The sequence below is a fragment of the Martes martes genome (genome assembly GCF_963455335.1).
Source record: "Martes martes genome assembly, chromosome: 1".
Taxonomy (NCBI): Eukaryota; Metazoa; Chordata; class Mammalia; order Carnivora; family Mustelidae; genus Martes; species Martes martes.
Genome location: NC_137888.1, coordinates 57,690,137 through 57,711,487, shown reverse-complemented (window position 1 = coordinate 57,711,487; position 21,351 = coordinate 57,690,137). Strand labels below are relative to the sequence as shown.

Sequence of the window (21,351 nt, the reverse complement as noted above, 5' to 3'; positions counted from 1 at the left end):
AAGTCCACAGCTTGTTTACATCAGAGTTCCTTCTTGGCCCTGAACATTCCATGGGTATTGAGGGCTGTATAACGCCCTGGATTCACCACTGCAGTATCACACAGAACAGCCTCGCGGCCCTAAAAATCCTCTGTGCTGTTCATCCCTCCCTCCTGCCAGACTCTGCCTCTCCCTGATCTTTTTACTGCCTTATTGCCCTTCTGAGCTGTCTCTTTAGAACTTATAAATATTGCTCCAAAGAGGGAATGATGTAGAAAAATACATAAGGAAACTCTGAAAAAGGCACTGCTAATGGATTATTTATTTATTTACTTATTTATTTATTTATTCTTCATTTAAAAAGTCATGAGACAAATATCAGTTTCCCAGGCTCTCCTTGGGAAGTCACACACGCACACGTACGCATTTGTGACTAAACTACAATAACATCAAAGGATAGTTTATAAATGAACTCTATCATCTTAATATCCCGAAAATCTGATTTTCTTTTTTCCATATCTATACAACTCTTGTTTGTATGCATATGTTTTCTCATGCTTTGCAGTCCTTTTAACCAACAAATGTTACCTGTATTTTTGCTCGATTTTTTTTTTGCTATCATATATACACATCATCATTTGGTTTGTCATTTCCAATTACTGAATCATGTGTTCTTTCAGTTTGGGTTTTTAGTTTATTTAAACTACTATAACCTATATAGCAAGGATTATCCTTATACTAACAGCTTTCTTCTGACCATTCAGCTACTTAAGATAAATTCTGTGAATTTTGGGGCACCTGGGTGGTTGAGCAGGTTAAGTCCCTGTCTTCGGCTCAGGTCATGATCTCAGGGTCCTGGGATCGAGCCCCACATCAGTCTCTCTGCTCAGCAGGGAGCCTGCTTCCCCTCCCCCCCATCTCTGCCTGCCTCTCTACCTACCTCTCTGCCTACTTGTGACCTCTCTGTCAAATAAATAAATAAAATCTTTAAAAAAAAGTCTGTGAATTTAATGGGTATGAGTATCCTCATTATTATTAACAGCATTTATTTTTAAGTGAAATATTTCTCAGTTTGGTATATGTAGCCTGTAGGACTTCGTTATATTCCAGTGTCTTAGCAATAGAAGCTTTACTGAAAATTTGTTCCTCCTGCCTTCCTTAATTGAAACCAGGCCTCTCCATTAGGCACATCTTTCCTACATTATTCTCAAATAGTGGCTGTTTATTTTCTTATGCCCTTATTTCCTCAAAATGAGGAGGTGGGACCAGTGCCTTTCTTGCTCCTCATTACCGCTTCCAAATGTTATTCCAATCCCATTATTAAAAGAAAAAAAAAAATCCTGTCTTTTATGGTCAAGACAATTTAGCTATAACAGTACTTCCAAATAGAGTTATTTGTATACTACCACCGAAACTGCTTGTCAGGACTGCTTACCATCATTACTATCATTACTACTATTTAATTTTATTCCTGATATTACTGTAATTGTTTTTACAACTGTTTTACTTACATAAGTTTATTTTAAACAGAGGATGGTCTAGGCACTAATATTTGAGAAGTGCATGAAATCCACCTGATATGTTAATAATATTTTAATATATATTACCCAAATATATAAGTATTAAATTTTTGTAAAGTTGATCCAGATTCTGGGAAGTTGGGAATGCAAACAACCTCACTTTTTAAATATTCCTGAAACTCCCTATAAAAACAGACAAGGTAACTAGAGCAGCAAACCTAAAAACACATAGGAAATGTGTGTAGGAACACTCATTAACAGTACATCCCCATTAATAGATGGGGACAAATCACTGGACCACTGCAGTATCAGCAACTGAGCAGAAATCAACAAGGAAAATTGACTGGGCTTCTTATTTCCCTCAGAACTACCCCCTCCTCCACCCCCCACCAAAAGCATCAGGTAATCACTGGAAAGACATGCAGACTAATCTGAGAACAGCAGCAGAAATGTAGAAAGGAGTTTGCAGGCACCAGATTACCAGTGCCTTCAAGGGAAACAAGAAGAGGCTTGTCAGTGCTGGAACAGAGGGTGCTTTTTAGACAGATCCCATACTGGGAAGAAAACCCTGGGAGTAGAATCCAAATTAAACAGGACAGGTCCAAAAGGAGAAAGCAAACAAGCAATTTAGATAAAAGTGAGGGATAGAAGGAAAAGAGGTATATCTCAGAAAGTACAACAGCATATTATTTACCTTGAAAATAACAGAAGAGAGGGCTCTAGAGACGCTGAAGACTTTAAAAAAGCTAGCCTGGTCCACCCTTCCATAGCAAAAATCAACACGCATTTACCTTAAGCGTGAGCAATAGAAAAGGAATGGGGTAAAATCACACATAAAGAGACCATGAGAAGAAAGAGAAGAGAGAATAAAAGAATATCCCCTCAACAATGGCAGCATATTAGAAAAAGATAATTTCACAATAAAAAAAACCTGTAGACTAATAACTCAAAACGAGGTGAAAGAAATAAGGGAAATGATATGAGCTGCAAAAAATTTTAACAAGACTGCTAAATGAGTCAACTGGAAAGAAGGAAGCTCAGCAGAGACAGGTGAGAGAATTCAGGAATGGGCTGGAAATAACAACTCATTGTAGAAATTAAGAGCAAACTAGAAGAAAAACAGAAACATATTGGCCCAAAAGTTAATGCACTAAAAGAAATTTTAAAATCAAATAAAAGGGAATTTTAAAATAAATTAATAAATAATAAATTTTAAAAGAAAAAGTATCACTTTCAAATAAAATGATAAGCAAAGAAGATTGAAAGTGTGTTTAATAGAAGGCACTGAAGTAAATAAGCGGTAGACAGAAAAAAATACTAAAAATTGTAATTCAAGTACAATTTCTTAAAGTAAAAAATGATTAGCAAATACATATTGAAAGAGTGTACTGAAAAAATAGGAAAATAGGCTCAGAATAGACATTAAGCAAATTACTATAATGGCATTTTTTGAAAGTCAGTTATGGAAAAAGAGGATTACTATTAACTTTTTGACAGCAACTCTTTATGCCAAAAAATAATGTAGCAACATATTTAATGTACTCAAGGAAAGAAAATGTGAGCTAATGATTTTATATTCAGCAAAATTAGCTTTTTGATATGAAGACTACATAAAACCTGTTAGAGCCATGTGTAAGAAGTCAGGGAATATTGCTCCCATGAACACTTTCTGAGAATTCTCCAATAGAATACACTTTAGACTGGGGAGAGATTTATGTAAAGGCTGGGGTGAGTGTTGAATCTATGTTCACCTTTAGCACTAAAAATAAATCATTGTTATAAGGAGAGAATAGTAATGAATACATATTTTAAAATAATGCGAAAAGGGCACCTAGTGGCTCAGTCATTAAGCTTCTGCCTTCGGTTTAGGTCATAATCCTAGGGTCCTGGGATTAATTCCCACATCGGGCTCCATATCAGCGGGAAGCCTGCTTCTCCTTCTCCCATTTCCCTTGCTTGCGTTCCCTCTCTCACTGTCTGTCTTTCTCTCTCTCTCAAATAAATAAATAAATAAACTTTAAAAAAATAAATAAAATAAAGAGAAAATATAAGGATCACAAATGGGGCAGGGGGAGGGTTGAGGTGGTTGTGGCTATGGGGCCACAAAAAGGTCAGTGAAAAAAGCCATGTATAAAACTGAGCAAATTATAAAAACCATCATTTCAAGATCAAAGGCAAACATTTAATTGAGAAACATCTCTTCTTAGAAAAACGCTAGAACTTCAGTAGAATAGCAGGAGTCTTTACTCTGCTCGCCTAGGAATCCTTCCATTTCCCTTCCCCAGTGTTGTCAGCGAGGAAGGTAGCTTTACCATCTTGGAGATGGCTGCCAGAAACAGCAGCTTTTCTTCCAAAAGAAGCAGACTTAAATTAGATCTGAGTGTGTAGATCCTTCACTTTGTTAGCTAAAAGGCACAAACTTGGTAGGAAAACAGAGAAAAACTGAAGCTTGGTTAGCATGGGTTTGCAAATCCCATTTGGGGTGAGTAGCAGACCAGACAGACATTTAACATGGAGAGTCTAGAAATTAGAGAGTCATGGAATAGCTAAGATAAGTTGTCTACCCATCCCAGGCTGACCAGGAAAATACACAGGTGAGTGGGGAGACCTCGGGGAGCTTACTGAAAAGCAAAAGCCAAGGGAGATAGTGTTACGGTCTGCAACTTTGAACGCACCCTCTAACCACCCTCCTCAACCCAGCAAACACACATCTATATGTAGGGGGTGGAAGCCTAACACACTTGAGGAATTTGAGCACAACTTTGTTCAAATTCATTGGTGGACCAATAAAGGGACTTTGCCAATGCAGGGGCAATTCGTTGGAAACTAAACTAAAGACATAGTAAGTATAATAAAAAGTTGAGCAGAAAAATCTTCACACACTGAAGAGGAAACAGATTTTATAATTTAGGTATGGTTAGTTACCAAAATTTAAAAAAAAAAGGAAACTTAAAAAAACCCACTGGATTTAGAGCTGTCACATTATTATTATTATTTTTATGCCTAGTTTTCAACAACAACAACAACAAAAAGACGATACATGAAGAAAAGAGGAAAGCATGTCCATGCTCAGGAAAAAAACAGTTAGTTGAAACTGATTCCTACATTGGCTTTAACAAACATTAAAGCGGCTCTTATAAGAATATTCATGGGATTAAAACAAAAGATGAAGAAAATGACTCAATAAATAGGGAATCTTAGTGGAGAAGTAGAAAACTATCAAACGAACCAAATAATTATTCTAGAGTTGAAAAGTCAGTAACAAAAAATAATTAAAAATTTACTAGGGATGGTCAACAGCCAATCTGAGATGGCAGAAGCTAAAGAATCAGTGTATTTTAAATATTGATTAATATAAATGACCTAGGGGTACCTGGATGGTGCAGTTGGTTCAGCATCTGACACTTGGTTTTGGCTCAGGTCATGATCTCAGGGTCATGAGACTGAGCCCCACATCAGGCTCTGCACTCAGCGTGGAGTCTGCTTAGGACTCTCTCTCTCCCTCTGCCCCTCCCACCTGTGTTGTCTCGCTCTTTTCCTCCCAAATAAATTTTTTATATATATATATATATATATATATAATTATATATATATATTATATATATATAATCTGAAGAAATTATTTTATATATATATATTATATATATATATATAATCTGAAGAAAAGGGAGAAAGAAGATTGAAGGAATACAGAGCTTCAGAGCCATATAGGACCATATCAAGTGTCCTTACATGTAGGCAATGGGATTCATAGCAGGAGAGATGAAAGAGAGTGAGTGGGACAGAACAAACGCTTGAAGATAAAATGGCCCAAAACTTCATATTTGATTTTTAAAAACTTTCTGTGAAGTTAATCTACCTCCAGGTTAATCTAACCTCCAGGAATCTTAAAACTCAAAAATGTTAAACACAAGGAGAAACCCACCCAGGCATATTATACCTGCTGGAAGCCAAAAGCAAAGAGGGAATTATGGAAGGAGTGAGTGAAATCAGCAAGAAAAACAAAACAAAACAGAACAATCACATGCAGAGACCAATAATACAATTAATGGCTCACTTATCACCAGAAAAAATGGAGATCAGAAGATATATTCAAAACGCTGAAAAGAAAAAGCAGCCCACTTAAGAATGCTGCATTCAGTGAAACTATCCTTCAAAAGTAAAAATGAAAAAGCAGGATTCATTGCAAGTAGATTTGTCTTATATGAAATTCTAAAGTCCTTTATGCTGAAAGGAAATGATACCAACTAGTAACTTCATGAGGTGGAATGAAGTGCACAGGAAATGGTAAATACAGGGTAAATATAAAAGATTACATATATAGTTCTCTCTTTTTTTTCTTAATTTAAGAACAGAAAATTTTTAAACCATTAATTTTAACACTGTTCTGTTGGGTTTATTTTATTAATATATTATATATATAATATGTACATTATATACATGCTGACAGTAATAACGAAAGGAAAATATATGCGGGAAGAAGTTGCAAAAAGAGAAAAAGAGAGAGAGAGAGAAAATAAACATAGAAACAGACATAAGAATGATCCTGACATTGAAGTTATCCAACAAGAATATTAAAATAGCTTTTTTTAAAATTAACATATAATGTATTATTAGCCCCAGGGGTACAGGTCTGTGAAATTGCCAGGTTTAAAATAACTCTTTTTAATATACTCAAGAATAGAGATAAAGATAAGTAAATGAAAGAATGGACAATTTCATCAAAGAATTAAAAATCTACCAAAAACAGTAACTTAAAAATATTAGATCAGAAATTAAGAACTAATTTTATTGGGTTGAAAACTTAATTTGACATCACAATAAATAAGATTTGTGAATTGGAACTATAAGTCAATAGAAAATTTCTAAACTAAACTATAGAAAGGAAAAACAGAAAATATAGAAAGTATTAGAGATACACAAAAGTAGAAACTTAGGCACATTTTTAAATACTTGAAATGTGGCATCATGAATGTAAATGCTAAGTGTTAGAAATAACATGAGTGAATTTCTATATAATCTGAGATTGGGGAAAACTTTTTCCATAAAAGTAAGAATTACACTGCGTTGGAAACAGTATCACAAGCAAGTAAGGACAGATGACAAACGGGGAAAATATCTGCAACTTATATCACAGAGGACTAATAGACTTTACCACAGGAAATTTTCAGCATAACAAGGATAATAACCATAATGAACTGAAATTCAACAATATGTTCAAATTCATATGAATTCACAATACTTTTTAAAAAATATTTCATTTATTTATTTGACAGACAGAGATCATAAGTAGGCAGAGAGACAGACAGAGACAGAGAGGGGGAAGCAGGCTCCCTGCTGAGCAGAGAGTCCGATGCAGGGCTTGATCCCAGGACCCTGAGATCATGACCTGAGCTGAAGGCAGAGGCTTCACACAGAGCCACCCAGGTGCCCCTGAATTCATAATACTTAATACAAAATACTTTTTGTTCACCTTATAAGAGTGCTAGTGAGCCAACTCATTTTAAAACTGATAAATAAAGTGAAAGAATCAGCCATCTGTTTGTTTTTCTTTTATAAACTATACATCTATTAAATAATTGTCTCCTGAGAGGAAATTTCTCTATAAGAAGACTTCAGGTAATAAATTCAAGAATGATAGAATTTGAGCAACACTCTTTGTCAACCCACAATGAATGAATGGATCTAGGCAATACTTATCAATGGTGCTTAACATCACATACCCAGACATTATGTGTGCCTGATGTAACTATGCAATATCATCTATGAAGTACTTGTGCCAAAAAACACAAAAAATAAAAACAAAAAGTTAATGTGATCAAATCTCTATATTCAACAAAATAGTAAACACGGAACATGGAGATACCAAGGGATACAGGAGCAAAATCCAGGCTGTAGCTAATTTTACAGGATAAAGAGCCAAATTTACTTAGCAAATATTTTGGAGAAGAAAAATAAGAAATATAAAATAATCTTCAGATTAAAAGGGAGTTTTGGGGTGTCCTGCTCTCCACTTAGCAGGGAGTCTGCTTCTCTCTCTCCCTCTGCCTCTTACCCGCTACGCGCATGCTCTCTATCTTTCTCAAACAAATAAATAAAATCTTAAAAAAAAAAAAATACAAGAGGGGCGCCTGGGTGGCTAAGTTGGCTTGGAGACTGCCTTGGGCTCAGGTCATGATCCCAGGACCCTAGGGTTGAGCCCCAAATCAGGCTTCCTGCTCAGCAGGGAGCCTGCTTCTCCTTCTCCCACTCCCCCTGCTTGTGTTTCCTCTCTCGCTGTGTCTCTCTCTGTCAAATAAATAAATAAAATCTTTAAAAAACAAATTAAAAAAATTAAATTAAAATAAAAAAATAAAAGCTAGTTTTCAAATTATCACAGTACTTTGAATTGATGTGAACCCAATTTAAATAACCAAAATATAAAAATAACAACTATGAGGTCAACTGGATATTTGACAGTATTAAGAATTTACTAGTTATTTTTAGTTCTGGTAGTGGTATCGTGGTTTTATATATATACATCATCTTTAGCTTTCAAAGAATCATTCTAAAATAAATAAGATATTCTGGAACAGTTTAATCTGGGAGGTGGTAGTTGCTAAGGGTAAATGAAACAAGACAGTGAGTTAATAATGATTGAAATTGCATGTTTACTCTGTGGGAGCTCATTATACTATAAAATATAATTTTGCATGTTTGAAACTTTCCACAATTAGAGGTTTTAAAATCTTTTCATGAATCATCTGAAATCATCTTGAGTATTGCCAGCTATATGTAACATACTTTGAGAAAAACTAATCCTTCTCTCTCCAGATTCACTGCTATTATCCTCTTATTCGGTGACTGTAACAAACTATGGCCTGTGGGTCAAATCTGGAGGCTGCTTTGGTAAATCAAGTTCTTCAGCAACACAGCCAGGCCCCTTTGCTTACATACTGACTGTAAGTACTTTCATGCTACAGCAGAGTTGAACAGTTTTGACAGAGGTTGTACAGGCTATATGGACAAAGCCTGAACTATTTGCTATGTGGTCCTTTGCGTTTGCCAGCTCCCACTCTGATGTCCCAGTCCTCATCCATTATTCTTTGAAGATCTCCGTTATCCAGATTGCAACCCTGATACAATCCCGAGTGATTTCAGTTACCGTGCCATTGCCTATCCACCACCTGGCCCCTCAGTCTGCCACTGTTATCCCCACTGTCTCCACTCCATTCCTGCTGTCCACTGTCACGATCCCGTTTGTGCCACACCTAATTGCTCCACCTACAAAATCACTACATACCTACAAACACTCCTGCTGGTTGTTTTGTGCAACTAATTTTGTCTCAACTGTTCTTTGTCCTCATTCAGTCTTTAAATGAGTTGATTTCTACTTTCTCCCAATCCACGAGCTTTCTTTGCTTTACTTCCCTCATTATCTAGAAAAGATCCACAGTCCATCATTACAGTAATATTCTTGCTAATATCCCAAATCCCTTGGCTCTTTCCCCTCACCCCTCACTAATATATAGGGAATCCAATGGTTAACTCCAGCTATTTACTTTTTAATGCCCAGACCCAAGCAGCCAAGCACTACCGGTGAAAGGAAATTGTCTTCACTACAATTTCTTACCATACTCACATGTATAGTCAACACTAACTGAAAATCCAAATACATTTACCTAGTTACCTTACTTTCCCTCTATGCATAGAGGTTATTTCAAACTTTGGCCAATCTCTTTTCTGAAGACTCCTCCCCTCTCTCTACCCGAAGATAACTTTGTATCCTATTTCATTTCACTTAATTAATTTATTTTTGAAGATTTATTTATGAGAGAGAAAGAGCGCGAGCGAGCAAGAGAGAGAGTGCAGAGAAGGAGAACAAGCAGGAGGGGCAGTGGGAGAGGGAGAGAGTATCCCCAGCGGACTCCGCACCAACCGGAACCAGATGCAGGGCCTCCATTTCATACCCCGAGATCACAATGTGAGCTGAAAGCAAGAGTTGGATGTTTAACCAACTGTGCCACCCAGGTGCCCCATGTTTCCTATTTTAGAGAAAATAAAAGAGGGCACCGCCCTCATCATATGCACTTATTCCAATTTCCTTCTTCCTGTTACATAATTTAAAAAAAAAACTGTCCTTTTGTCCAATTTCAAGATACCTGTAGTACTGATGTTATAGATCTCATTGTCCCTATATTCTCAGACATCTTAGTTTATTTATTGTAGTTTTTCTATGGGTTATTTAACCACTCTCTTTCAACTCCGACTTGGTTTTGAAGCTTAGCCAGGCATCTTGCATTAATTAAAACCAACCCCCTACCTCACAACGCTGAGGCAAACCCTCATTTGAGCACTCATACCGTTCCCCTTACTCCTGACAGACTTCTTAGAAGTTGTGTCGATATTTGTTGTCTCCATTTCCTTGCCTCCTACTCACTCCTGTGCTCCCCCGAGTCTGACTTCTATCTCTCTTCCGTGCCACAGAAACAGCCTCTGTTAAGGTGATCAATAACATCCTTGTTCCTAAATACAATCCAATAACCACGCTGTCCTTTCAGAAACATCAGAATTGATAGTTACTCCTTTCAGGAAATATTATCATTCTAGTTTTTTTGTGAGCCAAATTCTCTCCCGGTTTTACTGCTGCCTCTTTAGTCTCTCTTCTAATCCTTTGAAGATTTATCTTTCTCCATCTATCTCAGCTGAAGGGCTACATTGCTTTTCTCACTTGATTTTCTCTGCCTACATGAGCTCTTTCACTCCCCAAACCTCAGTTAGCATATACTCATATAGTTCACCAATTGGTATCTTTGGCTTAAACCTCTCTTCTAGAACAGGAGTTGTATATCTCTTTCCTTATCTCCTCAATGTGTCAACTTCCCATGTAATTCAACATGTACAAAATCAAATTCAGTCAAACTCCAAACAACCCCTGCACGATCAGATTGCCCCCCAGTTTTTCCTAACATAAGGAGTCATCCCCCCATTTTTTCCCGTTCCACACATTCAAAACCAAAGTGTCATTCTTAATACTGCTTTTTGTTCCTCATTCCATGCATGCAATCCAACACCACATCCTGTAGGGTGAATCTCTTAAATATACTGCTAATTTGAACACTCCTCCCCAGGTACCTCACTGCCACTCTACTCAATGTTATCTCGCTTAGATTTCTGTCCTAACTGATCTACATTATCCTCTCTATCTTTTCTCAATCAATTCTCTATAATCTTGCAATAAAGATCTTTTTGAAATGCAAAATTTAAAAAAAAATCAACAACTGCCTTCCAATTAGTTTCCATAGCTCCTAGGATAAAGGTAAAACTTAAGTTTCTAACTAGCCTCTTCTTCAAAGGCTTCCCTTTTAATCCTTCTGCTCAAGCCATACTTTTGAAAACCCCCCATACTTGCAATATCTCCTAACCACCACAGAGCCTTTACACATCCTGTTTTACGTAAAGCTGTCTTCACCATATTTATCTAGTTAATTCCTGCTCAAGCATCACTTCCCCAGGAAACCGTTCCTGATTTTCCTATTACATCTTCTCAAAACACTACTTTCTTACTGCAAGAGCACTTTTCACTGTTGCAATTTGGTCTTTGTTTGTTTGTTTATTTGGTTATTTTGTCTCTTCCCATTGGACTTCATGATTCCTGATGACAGAGTCATGTCTGGATTGTGTCCCTGTATTTTAAGCACTCAAAAATATTTGTTGGATAAAGATTGAATACAAGAATTTAAGAAGAGCCAGCATTCAAGCTCAAGAACTAACCATGCTATAAAAATAGACACATACATCATACACATACACATACACAGAGTGTCCAGAAATAAACACACATGTAGGATCAATTAATTTATAACAATATTATTATGAAATGAGCCAAGAAGACACAATGGGGAAGCGTAGTCTCTTTGATCAATGATGTTGGGGAAATGGGATAGCTGCATGCAAAAGAATGAAACTGGACTCCTGTCTTCCATCCTACATAAAGCTCAAATCAAAATGGATTAAAAACTTGAACGTAAACTCCAAACCGTAACATTTGTAGAAGAAAACATAGGAGCAATATTTTTTTTGGCCTTGGCAATGATTTTTTGGATTTGACACCAAAACCAAAGGCAAAAAAAGCAAAAATAAGCAACGGGACTGTATCAAACTAAAAAGCTTTTTCCCAGCAAAGGAAAACACCAACAAAGTGAAAAGGCAACCTATGGAATAGGAGAAAATATTTATAAATCACATATCTGATAAGGGGTTAATATCCAAAACATATAAACAAGTCATACAACTCAACAGTAACAAAACAAACAATTCAAATTAAAAACGGCCAGAGAAATTGATCAGACACGTTTCCAAAAAAGATATCCAACCAAGTATCCAGGGGTGCCTGGGTGGCTCAGTGGGTTAAAGCCTCTGCCTTTGGCTCAGGTTATGATCCCAGGGTCCTGGGATCGAGCCCCGCATCGGGTTCTCTGCTTGGCGGGGAGCCTGCCTCCTTCTCCCTCTGTGCCTGCCTCTCTGCCTACTTGTGATTTCTGTCTGTCATATAAATAAATAAAATCTTTAAAAAATTTAAAAAAAAAGATATCCAAGTATCCAAGAGGCAAGGAAAAGGCCCCCCCATCACTAAACAGAGAAATGCAAATCAAAACAACAATATCACCTGTTAAAATGAATATTATCAAAAAGATAAGTTAACAAATACTGGAAAAGGTATGGAGAAGAGGCAGCACTTGTGCATTGTTGGTGGAAATGCAAACTGGTGCAGCCACTCTGGAAGACAGTATGGAGGCTCCTCAGAAAATTAAAAACAGAATTATCAGGGCACCTGGGTGGCTCAGTCAATTAAGCTTCTGGCTCTTGGTTTTGGCTCAGGTCATGATCTCAAGGGTGGTGGGATCAAGCCCAGCCTTGGGCTCCTCACTCAATGGGGAGTCTGCTTGAAGATTCTCTCTTTCCCTCAAACAAATAAATAAAATCTTAAAAAAAATAAATAAAAGCAGGACTACCATATGATCCAGCATTTCTACTTCTAGGTATATATCTAAAGAAAATAAAATCACCACCTTGAAAAGATATATGCACCCCCATGTGCATTGCAGCACTATTTACAATAGCTAAGACAGAAACAACCCAAGTGTCCACCAGTGGATGAATGGATAAAGAAAATATTCTAATATACAAGGAAATCCTATTCATTCATTTAAAAAAATGGAAATCCTGTCATTTGTGACAACATGAATGGATCTTGAAGGCATTATACTACATGAACAAAAGAAAGACAAATACTCTTGATTTCATTTCTATGTGGAACTTTAAAAACAAAACAAAATGAATTAATTGGTATAGAGAACAGGTTGGCAGTTGCCAGAGGTGGGTGTGGGGGTGAAATGGGTGAAGAGGGTCAAAAGGTACAAACTTCCAATTATAAGATACATAAATTTTGGAAATAAAACATACAGCTTGGTGACTAAAGTTAACAATACTATCTCATATATTTGAAAGTTGCTAAGAGAGTATATCTTAAAAGTTCTCATCACAAGAAAAAAAAATTAACTCTGTGAGGTGATGGATATTAACTAAACTTATTGTGGTGATCATTTCATGAGATGTATATAAGTATCAAATCATCTGTTGTACACCTAAAACAAATACAATGTCATATGTCAATTATATTCTCAATAAAACTGGAAGAGAGTCAAAGAGCGCATTATGCCTCTAGACAGGGTAGTCAAATTACCAAGATTATATTATCAAGATAGTATATTCCATTACTAGTAATATAATAGTTCTTTTATCATATTCTATACTACTTCTATTATCTACCTCCTCCTCCTTGTATTACCATTACTTCTTCCCCTCCTACTGCTTCCAGTCACAACGTTAATGGCCCTCTAAGGCTTTTTCATGATCTGGGAAATTAGAGTCACGTTGCACTTTAATAAGAGAAACTAGTAACTTCAAATTTTAAAATACATCAAAAATCCTACAATCTCAGGCACTTATATAAGAAAACAAAATCCAGGAAACCTGGATTAATTATAGCAACTAAGGGTTTAGCTCAGAAAACTGCATTTTTTGGGGTAACTTGAAAGCTAACCCAGGAGGAAACCCTGTCAGGTGAAAATGAAAAAAGAAGCAAAGCCCAAGTGTTCATTATAATTTCTCATCTGCAGCCTCAGAGCACCAGCTCATACAAAGGAACAAAATACTGTGAAAAGAGAACAGAATCCCTTCTCAGGCCTTCCGGAACATGGGGACAGACACTGTTTTATGAATAGACGGGGAGGAGAATGGCTCAGAGGACAACAGAAAGGAGACAAGAGGTCCCAACCGCCTGCGTTTCTCCAGATTTTCATATTTAGATTCTTCTACACCATCTCAATTTGCCTCTGTTCATATGCTTTGTAAGTGTTTACACTTCATGTGTGCTTTGCTTACCCACCTAGCTTGTGAACCTGAAGATCTCCGAGGGGTATACAAGGGAAATGGCACGAGTGAGAGAAGGAGTGAGTGAAGATCAAAGGAATAATGGGGGAAAAGATGTGTCATTGGGGCGGGGACTTGACAGGGCTTTTGAATGGCAACTGCCTCATCTGAGTTAAGTGTCTACCCTTTCACACTCCACCAGTCTTACACTTTTGGTCACTCTGTAATGAAGGATGTTTTGTCCCTTTCTGTTTTGCTCTTTCGTATGTTGCTCTCTTTGTACTCAGTACCCAATATCAGAACTATTTCTTTAATCTTGAGGCCATTTCTTTTTTTTAATCTGGTGCAGTGGACAAGCAGCAAAGTTACAATCAGAAGACTGGGAAATTTCTTTTTTTTTTTTTTTTTAAGACTTTATTTATTTATTTGACAGACAGAGATCACAGGTAGGCAGAGAGGCAAGCAGAGAGAGAGAGGAGGAAGCAGGCCTCCCGCTAAGCAGAGAGCCCGATGCGGGACTCAATCCCAGGACCCTGGGATCATGACCTGAGCCGAAAGCAGAGGCTTTAACCCACTGAGCCACCCAGGTTCCCAGAAGACTGGGAAATTTCTAACCACAAAGCATGCAGACATGGCTTCTGCCTCTCCAGAGATTTGCAGTTTTTAAAAGCTAAACTTGGCTTCTTTGAGTTGCCCTTTATTTTAAGAAATATGCCTTCCTTAAAGGCAATACCACTCTCCTTTCCGGGTAACGTACCACCTCTTCTCCAGTGCTATCCACATGTTGAGCTGTCTATCCCTTATTTACTAGAGGGAACATCAGTCCATCTTGCTAGTTCTCAGGGGAGGCTTTAGATCCTCAGAGGTGCGATAGTACATTTTACAGATTTAGGAAAAAGGTACAAAAACTTTATCTAAAGCCAAGGTCACTGTGTACCTGTGCTAATGTATGTTCAATGTTCCACTGGGTTCCATAGTGGGCAAATATAAAAAAAAGAGGGAGGAGGACCCATTTTAAATAAGAACTGATAGAGTTCACACATTATCATTATTACTCTTCTTAATGAAAACTACCCTTTTCCAAACTCTGACTCTCCGGCAGGAACTATGCTAAGTACTTTACACAAATTATCCCATTTAATCATCAAAATAATGGTACCTATAAAGGAGATACTATAATTATCCATATTTATTATATAAGAAAACAAAAGCATAGAGACTTTAAATAACTTGACAAAGATGATATGCATGTATAGTAGACGACAGAGCCAACACTCAAATCTAGGTCACTGACTCCAAAGTATGTGTAGTGAAGCACTGTTCTACTCAGGTCTCCTTATTTCTCTTTGTTCAACCCCACCCCACTCCACCTCCAATTTGAACTCAAGTGTTTCTTTTTTCCTGGAAAACAGCAATGGGAATAGGGCATTGTAAAGTAGTGGGGGAGGACCTCCCGGTCTTGGTCTTATCTCTTGATAAGAAATGGAGAGGAGGTAATAAATTCATCCCTGTTGCCTGACCTGGGCAGTCCTGTGCCTCTTTTAGCACAGCCTTCATGAGTTAATTTTTGTTGTTTTTCTCTTACATTACCAGGCCACTTTTCCCCTGACTTAAAAACATTTCATTTCCAGTGCATTTTCCATTTGTTGGCCTTCATTTTCATTCTTTTCCATTAGTATAAGTGGAAATCATTTACTGTAGGACCAACTAATTTAGGGTAGGCATTATTATCATCATTTTCCAGATGGGCTCGGAGAATGTATGTGACAGTCCCAGGGTGAAATTTATTTCTGTCCAGAAAGGAGCTAGAACTTAAGCCTAGGACTCCTGCTCCAAATGCAGCCCTCTAAGGCACATATGTGTGAATGCTACCTGTCCAGCAGCCTCCTTGGTACCTTTGCCTGCCCAATACTAAATAGGCCATATACCCAAAGCCACTTGCATACATCCCCCCACAAACCTGCTCTGCTCCCTATGCCTTCAATGAATGGCACCTCCTCCCATGTCACCTTAAATTTTTCTCTCCCTTTCCTTCATACTACCATTGTCCTATATCCACTCTATTAGCAAGTCACACCTATTTTATGCCCAAAGCATTCAATTTGTTGTTTCTTTCCATGTTTACCCAAACTATCACTCTGTCTGCTCTGGGCTAGGGACTGTCTCCTAGCTCGATCCCATCATTTCCTTCTTGCCCATTTTTATTCTATTCTCCTACTGAAGCCAGCACGATCTTTTTCTGACACAAGTACAACCAGGCTATAAATGTCATGCCATCCTTTTGTTGTGAACACTTCAATGTCTTCCTACGGCTCTTAGATAAAAATCAAAACTTCAAATATGGCTGACAAGATCTGACATGATCTGGTCCTTGCCATGTCTCCCACCTCATCCCTTAACCTCTGCGCCGCAGCCCCGCTGGCATTTACCCATGTCCTCAAACACTACAAAGCCCCTCTCACAAGCTGTTCCCTCCCCCTGGATCACTCACAAACTTCCCACCTCCTAAATGGTGTTCATGTCTACCCTTTCTTCAGACTTCTGCTCCTGTGTTGCTTTCTCAGGGTCAATTTCCCTGGCCCTTATTACATGCTCTTTCATAAGACCTTTATCACTTATCCTTAACACTTGTCACTTGCAATTTTACATTTATTTGTGGAATTATGTGATGAATTTCTGTCTTCCTTTCTGGGCAATATCTCTTTCCGCCCAACCTCTGTGTACTTAGCACCGTGTCTCGCACACACTTGGTGCATAAGACACATCTGTCGAATGAGTGAGAGCCGAGTGAAAGTGTGTGCTCCTTTCCCTCTACAGTTATGCTTACCATTTGTCTGAAGGAGTAGGTTGTAGATTTTAGTCCGAAAACCCTCTGGATACAGAGTAAAGCTACACTCATACTTCCCAGTGAGCGAGGATGACACGTTCTTTAAGTGCAGAGTCCACCTGGACACATTTCTGGGAGTTTCTGTGAAAGTCACCAGTGACTCACAGGGACCACCATTACTACAGTGAAAGCCATACTGAGGATGATAAAGGGCAATCAGATCCAACTTATCAGTGACCTTGGACCACTGCATCTGCACCAAGAAGCCTTTCTTCCATGTTTGACAGGTCAGATTGACATCAGAGCCAGGGGAAGCATAGATGTCTTCTGTATTGGTTGCTTTTTCCCATACTCCTGAAAAGGAAGGACATGAGGCATTGGCTTATGTGATTCATGTGGGATGACTCTTATTTAAACCTTGGTCACTTTGGTGAGGTGAGAGAGCAACTGAGAAACTTTCTCTCCGGCTGCCTTACACATAGGAGGGAGCCAGTGCATGATCCCCATAAAGAAGCAGAGACTCAGTACAAATGAGGAGGCATTTGCTTAAGGACTCTAGAGAGATAGTCCTCTCTTTTGTCTGCTGGGCTGTCCAAAGGATAATTTAAGTTCTCTTACCACCTGTGAATAAAATTAAGCCTATCTAGAAATTGAAGTCCACCAGCAAACTTACTATGACAACTACGTTTACAATGAGTATTATTGATTTTTTTAAGAGCTGCATATAACACACCAATAATATTTTTTGAAACTGAAAAAATAACTGATATGTGTAGGGCTGTTTTTAAAAAAATCTATGTTCACGAGATGCTTTTCCATAGGCTATTTCATTTAATCCTCACGTACCACAGAATGATGTTAAAACTCTATCAAAGAGGAAACTGAGGCACAGGGTGATTAAGTGACTAGCTTCAAGTCACACCTCAGTAAAAGAACATGCATTTGGTTACCTAAAGTCTGTGCTCTTTCTCTAACCTTCATAACAACCCAACTGCCTCCCAAATTGGTTGAGAAGAGTAAGAAATTTGACATTCACTATGAAGATCAAAAAGACCTCCATGTCCATGCAGTTAGGGCTCCTGCAGGGAGGAAGGGAGAAAATGCCTCAGGAAGAGTTTCCACTGAAGATAAACTACGGTCAGCATCATCTATCATCAACACTTTGAAATACTAGACATAAAAGAAGAAGATCCTCTCCATCAGCTCTCTGACCACATAGTACAAGGCACTTAAAATATGTTAAGCATTGAGCCTTTGACATGCCTTCACTAGTGGAGGCCTCCATTTTAGCGTTAATGGAACATTGTTCCAGGAATGATATATTATTATGACAAGTACCACTGAAGCTCACAAAGGAAAAAGATAAAAAGATGACAAGCAACGGAGAAGAAACAAGGCTCTCTAAGGTACTTGACAAATGGGAATTATTACACTTTCATGGATTCAAAAGTTTGGGTAGGCAGAGGTTAGTACAGTTTAATGTCGCTCCCTGTAAGCTCTCCTCTGCCTGATAATATGCCTCTGATTCTATCCACAGCATTGTATTCCAAAGTCTCCTTTGATTTAGAAATTCTCCTTAAAATCTTTGTAGCTCTATCTGTAAAGCATAGTTAATTCTTAAGACACTTGGGCTCCCTATAATTCCCCCATGCTATGGAATGCAGAACTAATCTTTCCTCCCGCTATTTTTAAATAGGCCCTAAAGGCACCAGTTCCCAGTGTTGTAAGGACCCTATTTTGTCTTCCAGGTCCATACCTACACATTCCTCATTAAAATTCAACATATGTTTAACTCCCAAAGACATTCGCATTTGGAGGAGTAATGCTTGTTATATACAAAAGAAAAAGGATCCTCGAGAGAGAGAGAAAGTTGAGCAGGGATCCCACAGCACTGGTGGCTTTGTGATTTTTTTTAGAATTCGGGAGTTGCTCTGACGACCATGTGGAGAGCATTTCATTTCCAAGAAGCATCATTTCTAGTTACTCTAGAGATCCTCTTAGGAAGGAAATGGGTGAAAATGTCTCAGAGCAGTGGCACAAACCACTCATTCCCTCCTCGTTTTTAGTGTTCATTAGTAATCATTTCTAGACTCTAACATCTCTCCGATAGCTGCCACTTAAATTTGTAACTGAAAACCTTAGCAATGATCTGCCTTTGGTGATCAGTGTCAGCAGTAGTCACAAGCATTTTAAATGAACAGAGGCCCCACTCACCCCAAAGCAGCCGATCTGACAAGACAGGACAACGGGAAGCCTTACCCTTGACGAAATGTATCTGGATGATGGAACAGACAGCACAGTAGGTCCATTTTTTCTCCATCGTCTCCTGAAGGCCTTACGCCAGCATTTCCATGATCATGGACGTCAACTGATGCCTTGAAGCAAACTCCAGCTCCCCTATTTGTGCAGAAAAAACCCAAACCTACTGCATGCCTGGGTCTGTTTATCACTTGGCAAGACCCCAGGAAATGATACGTCGACAGGAAAGTAATGTGGTTCAGAGCTAAGTATAACCTTCACCAGAACAATGTTGAAACTGTTCTCTGAAATTTTGTGTATCACCTTCATTAAAAGACTTCTCAGGATCCAAAGATTCTCTCCTTCAGGATCTCTGTGTCAGACATGCTGCTTCTAAAATCCAAACAAAGGAAATCATGCAGAGCGATTCATAATGTGCTTTTCATACGTTTCTTTTCAAGAACATGAAGTCATTTAACAAATGTGAGCTTCGTGTCTTTCACAACAGTTTTTCTGTTCACTTTTAAAATATGTTTTCTTTCCAGAATGGCTCCTGGGTGAAAGAACAAAGAATTAACACACTTAATTTTAATAAAATCTGAAAAGTAACAGAGGGTAACATCAGCCATCAAACCGAATTTTATTGTCACCCCTAATGCAGGAAAGCCCACATTTCCTGGGTGGGGGGGAGGGGTGTTGAGAAGGGAGGGCTCCTTTTCGAACCCCCATCTGGGCTAGGCTGGAGGTGAGACAGGGGAATCTCGTACCCCGTCAGCTGGAGGATTTTTTTTTTTTTTTCTTCTGACAGCAGAAGAAGTTGTCTGTGTCCCAGCCAAAAATCAGAGAGAGTAAGGTCGAAACAATCTGAATCCAAAGGCAGAGAACCTCCTACCTCAGCCAGCTACCAGGCCTGGGATATCTGCCGCGTCGCTTCCATTTACAGAGGACTGAGACTGGGGTTTAGGGAGGCAACTCCTAGTATATGATGGCTTCCTCGCCAGGTAAAATACTACATACTGGTTTTTCTAGGTTGAAACAAAATAACCTTCCAACCTTAAGAGAACAAGCATTGGGCTGAGGACTACAGCATAGGGTTGATGGACAAAGAAGACCAAAGAAATACATGTGTTCACATGTAACCATATGAACCATTGGTGAAATAGTCTGTGACCTTGATTTCACTACCACAATAGGGCGGCAGCCAGCAAGCCTGAAGACAAACGAGATGGCTGAGCTGTGTTCCTAAGGTCGTTGTTTTATTGGGGTCTCGGGGAAAGAGAATTCTGGCCATATTGTTGTCATGTATATTGTCCTCGTGTATCACGACAGCATGATATACTGATCTATCTTTTATATACTGATCTGTCCCTGTAGGAGGACTTGGGAGGAATATGGACGATGCTAAGACATAAGGCATTACCTCTGCCATTTAGAAGACCAGAATTTAGCTGGGAGAACAGAGATTTGCATGTGGTGAAACAGGGGTTCTGTCCTGGATGTCCAGACTACCCTCCACCCTCTACACCAGGCTACCCTCTATACCACCACTGGGAACACATGCCATGACAACTATCATTGCAATTTCTCACCACAAAGCTAATGATGTTTCTTGCAAAGGCCAGAAGATGGAGTTACTTATTTCCTAGCTCAGGGCTCCTCAGACCTTTATTCTCACCCCCATGCCCACCTCCACACTTAGTTTCAGATCCCTAGAGGTGTTGGGCCAGGTAGTGTTGACAGGGATGCTTTCAGGGAGGCTGGGGAGTGCAAAGACTTTGACTGAAAGTAAGGAGATGTCCCTGTTCTGACTGCCTTCGTCTCTTTCCCTTATCCCCAGAAATTCTAGGAAATCACAGTGATGACGTATAGTGGCAAACATAGGCTAGGAGATCTTGATATGCAGGTTCGTGTTCCCATTCCGTTGGAACACACGACAAGCCCAGGGAAGGACTTCGGTCACCACACTCCACCAGTCCTATTAAGAGGATTTACCAACATGAAATCCATAAAAATCTAAACTTACTGAATTCTCTAAGAATACCTCCTCTTGAAGCAGTTATGCTCCCAGTGCTTTAAACTAAAACACCTCTTTAAAAAAAAAATCCCTCAAATTCAGAAAAAGGGAAAACATCACTTATTTTCCAGAGCTACAGACACTTGGAATCCTTGCCTTCCACTGGGGTTGGGCAGCCGGGCAAATCTGTCCTCTCAGGGTGTGCCTTAGACCTTGGTCTGTGGGTTTTGGAGCTAGAAACCTCTGTGGCCCGGAGTCATCAGATTTGACTAGCTCTCCATTGGAGTTCACCCAGGCTCTAAGAGAAGGAAAAATTGCAGATGCCCACAGAATATTAATGGAACACACCTGGTGTCCTC

General features: G+C 38.7%; 1 protein-coding gene across 2 annotated transcripts in view; it reads right to left on the bottom strand.

Moving 5' to 3' along the window:
- CD96 (CD96 molecule) overlaps positions 1 to 19,187 on the bottom strand; it is a 93,736-nt gene extending 74,549 nt beyond the window's left edge. Inside the window, exons 1-2 of one of the 2 annotated variants that reach the window (XM_080813616.1) lie at positions 19,000 to 19,187; positions 16,741 to 17,094 (exon numbers count right to left, since the gene is read on the bottom strand). In XM_080813616.1, coding sequence (XP_080669742.1) covers positions 16,741 to 17,094; positions 19,000 to 19,060 — 415 coding nt within the window. In that variant the 5' untranslated portion in view covers positions 19,061 to 19,187. The remainder of the gene's footprint in view (positions 1 to 16,740; positions 17,095 to 18,999) is intronic. The other variant, XM_080813617.1, reaches the window with a different exon arrangement.
- Between the last annotated feature and the right edge of the window lie 2,164 nt (positions 19,188 to 21,351).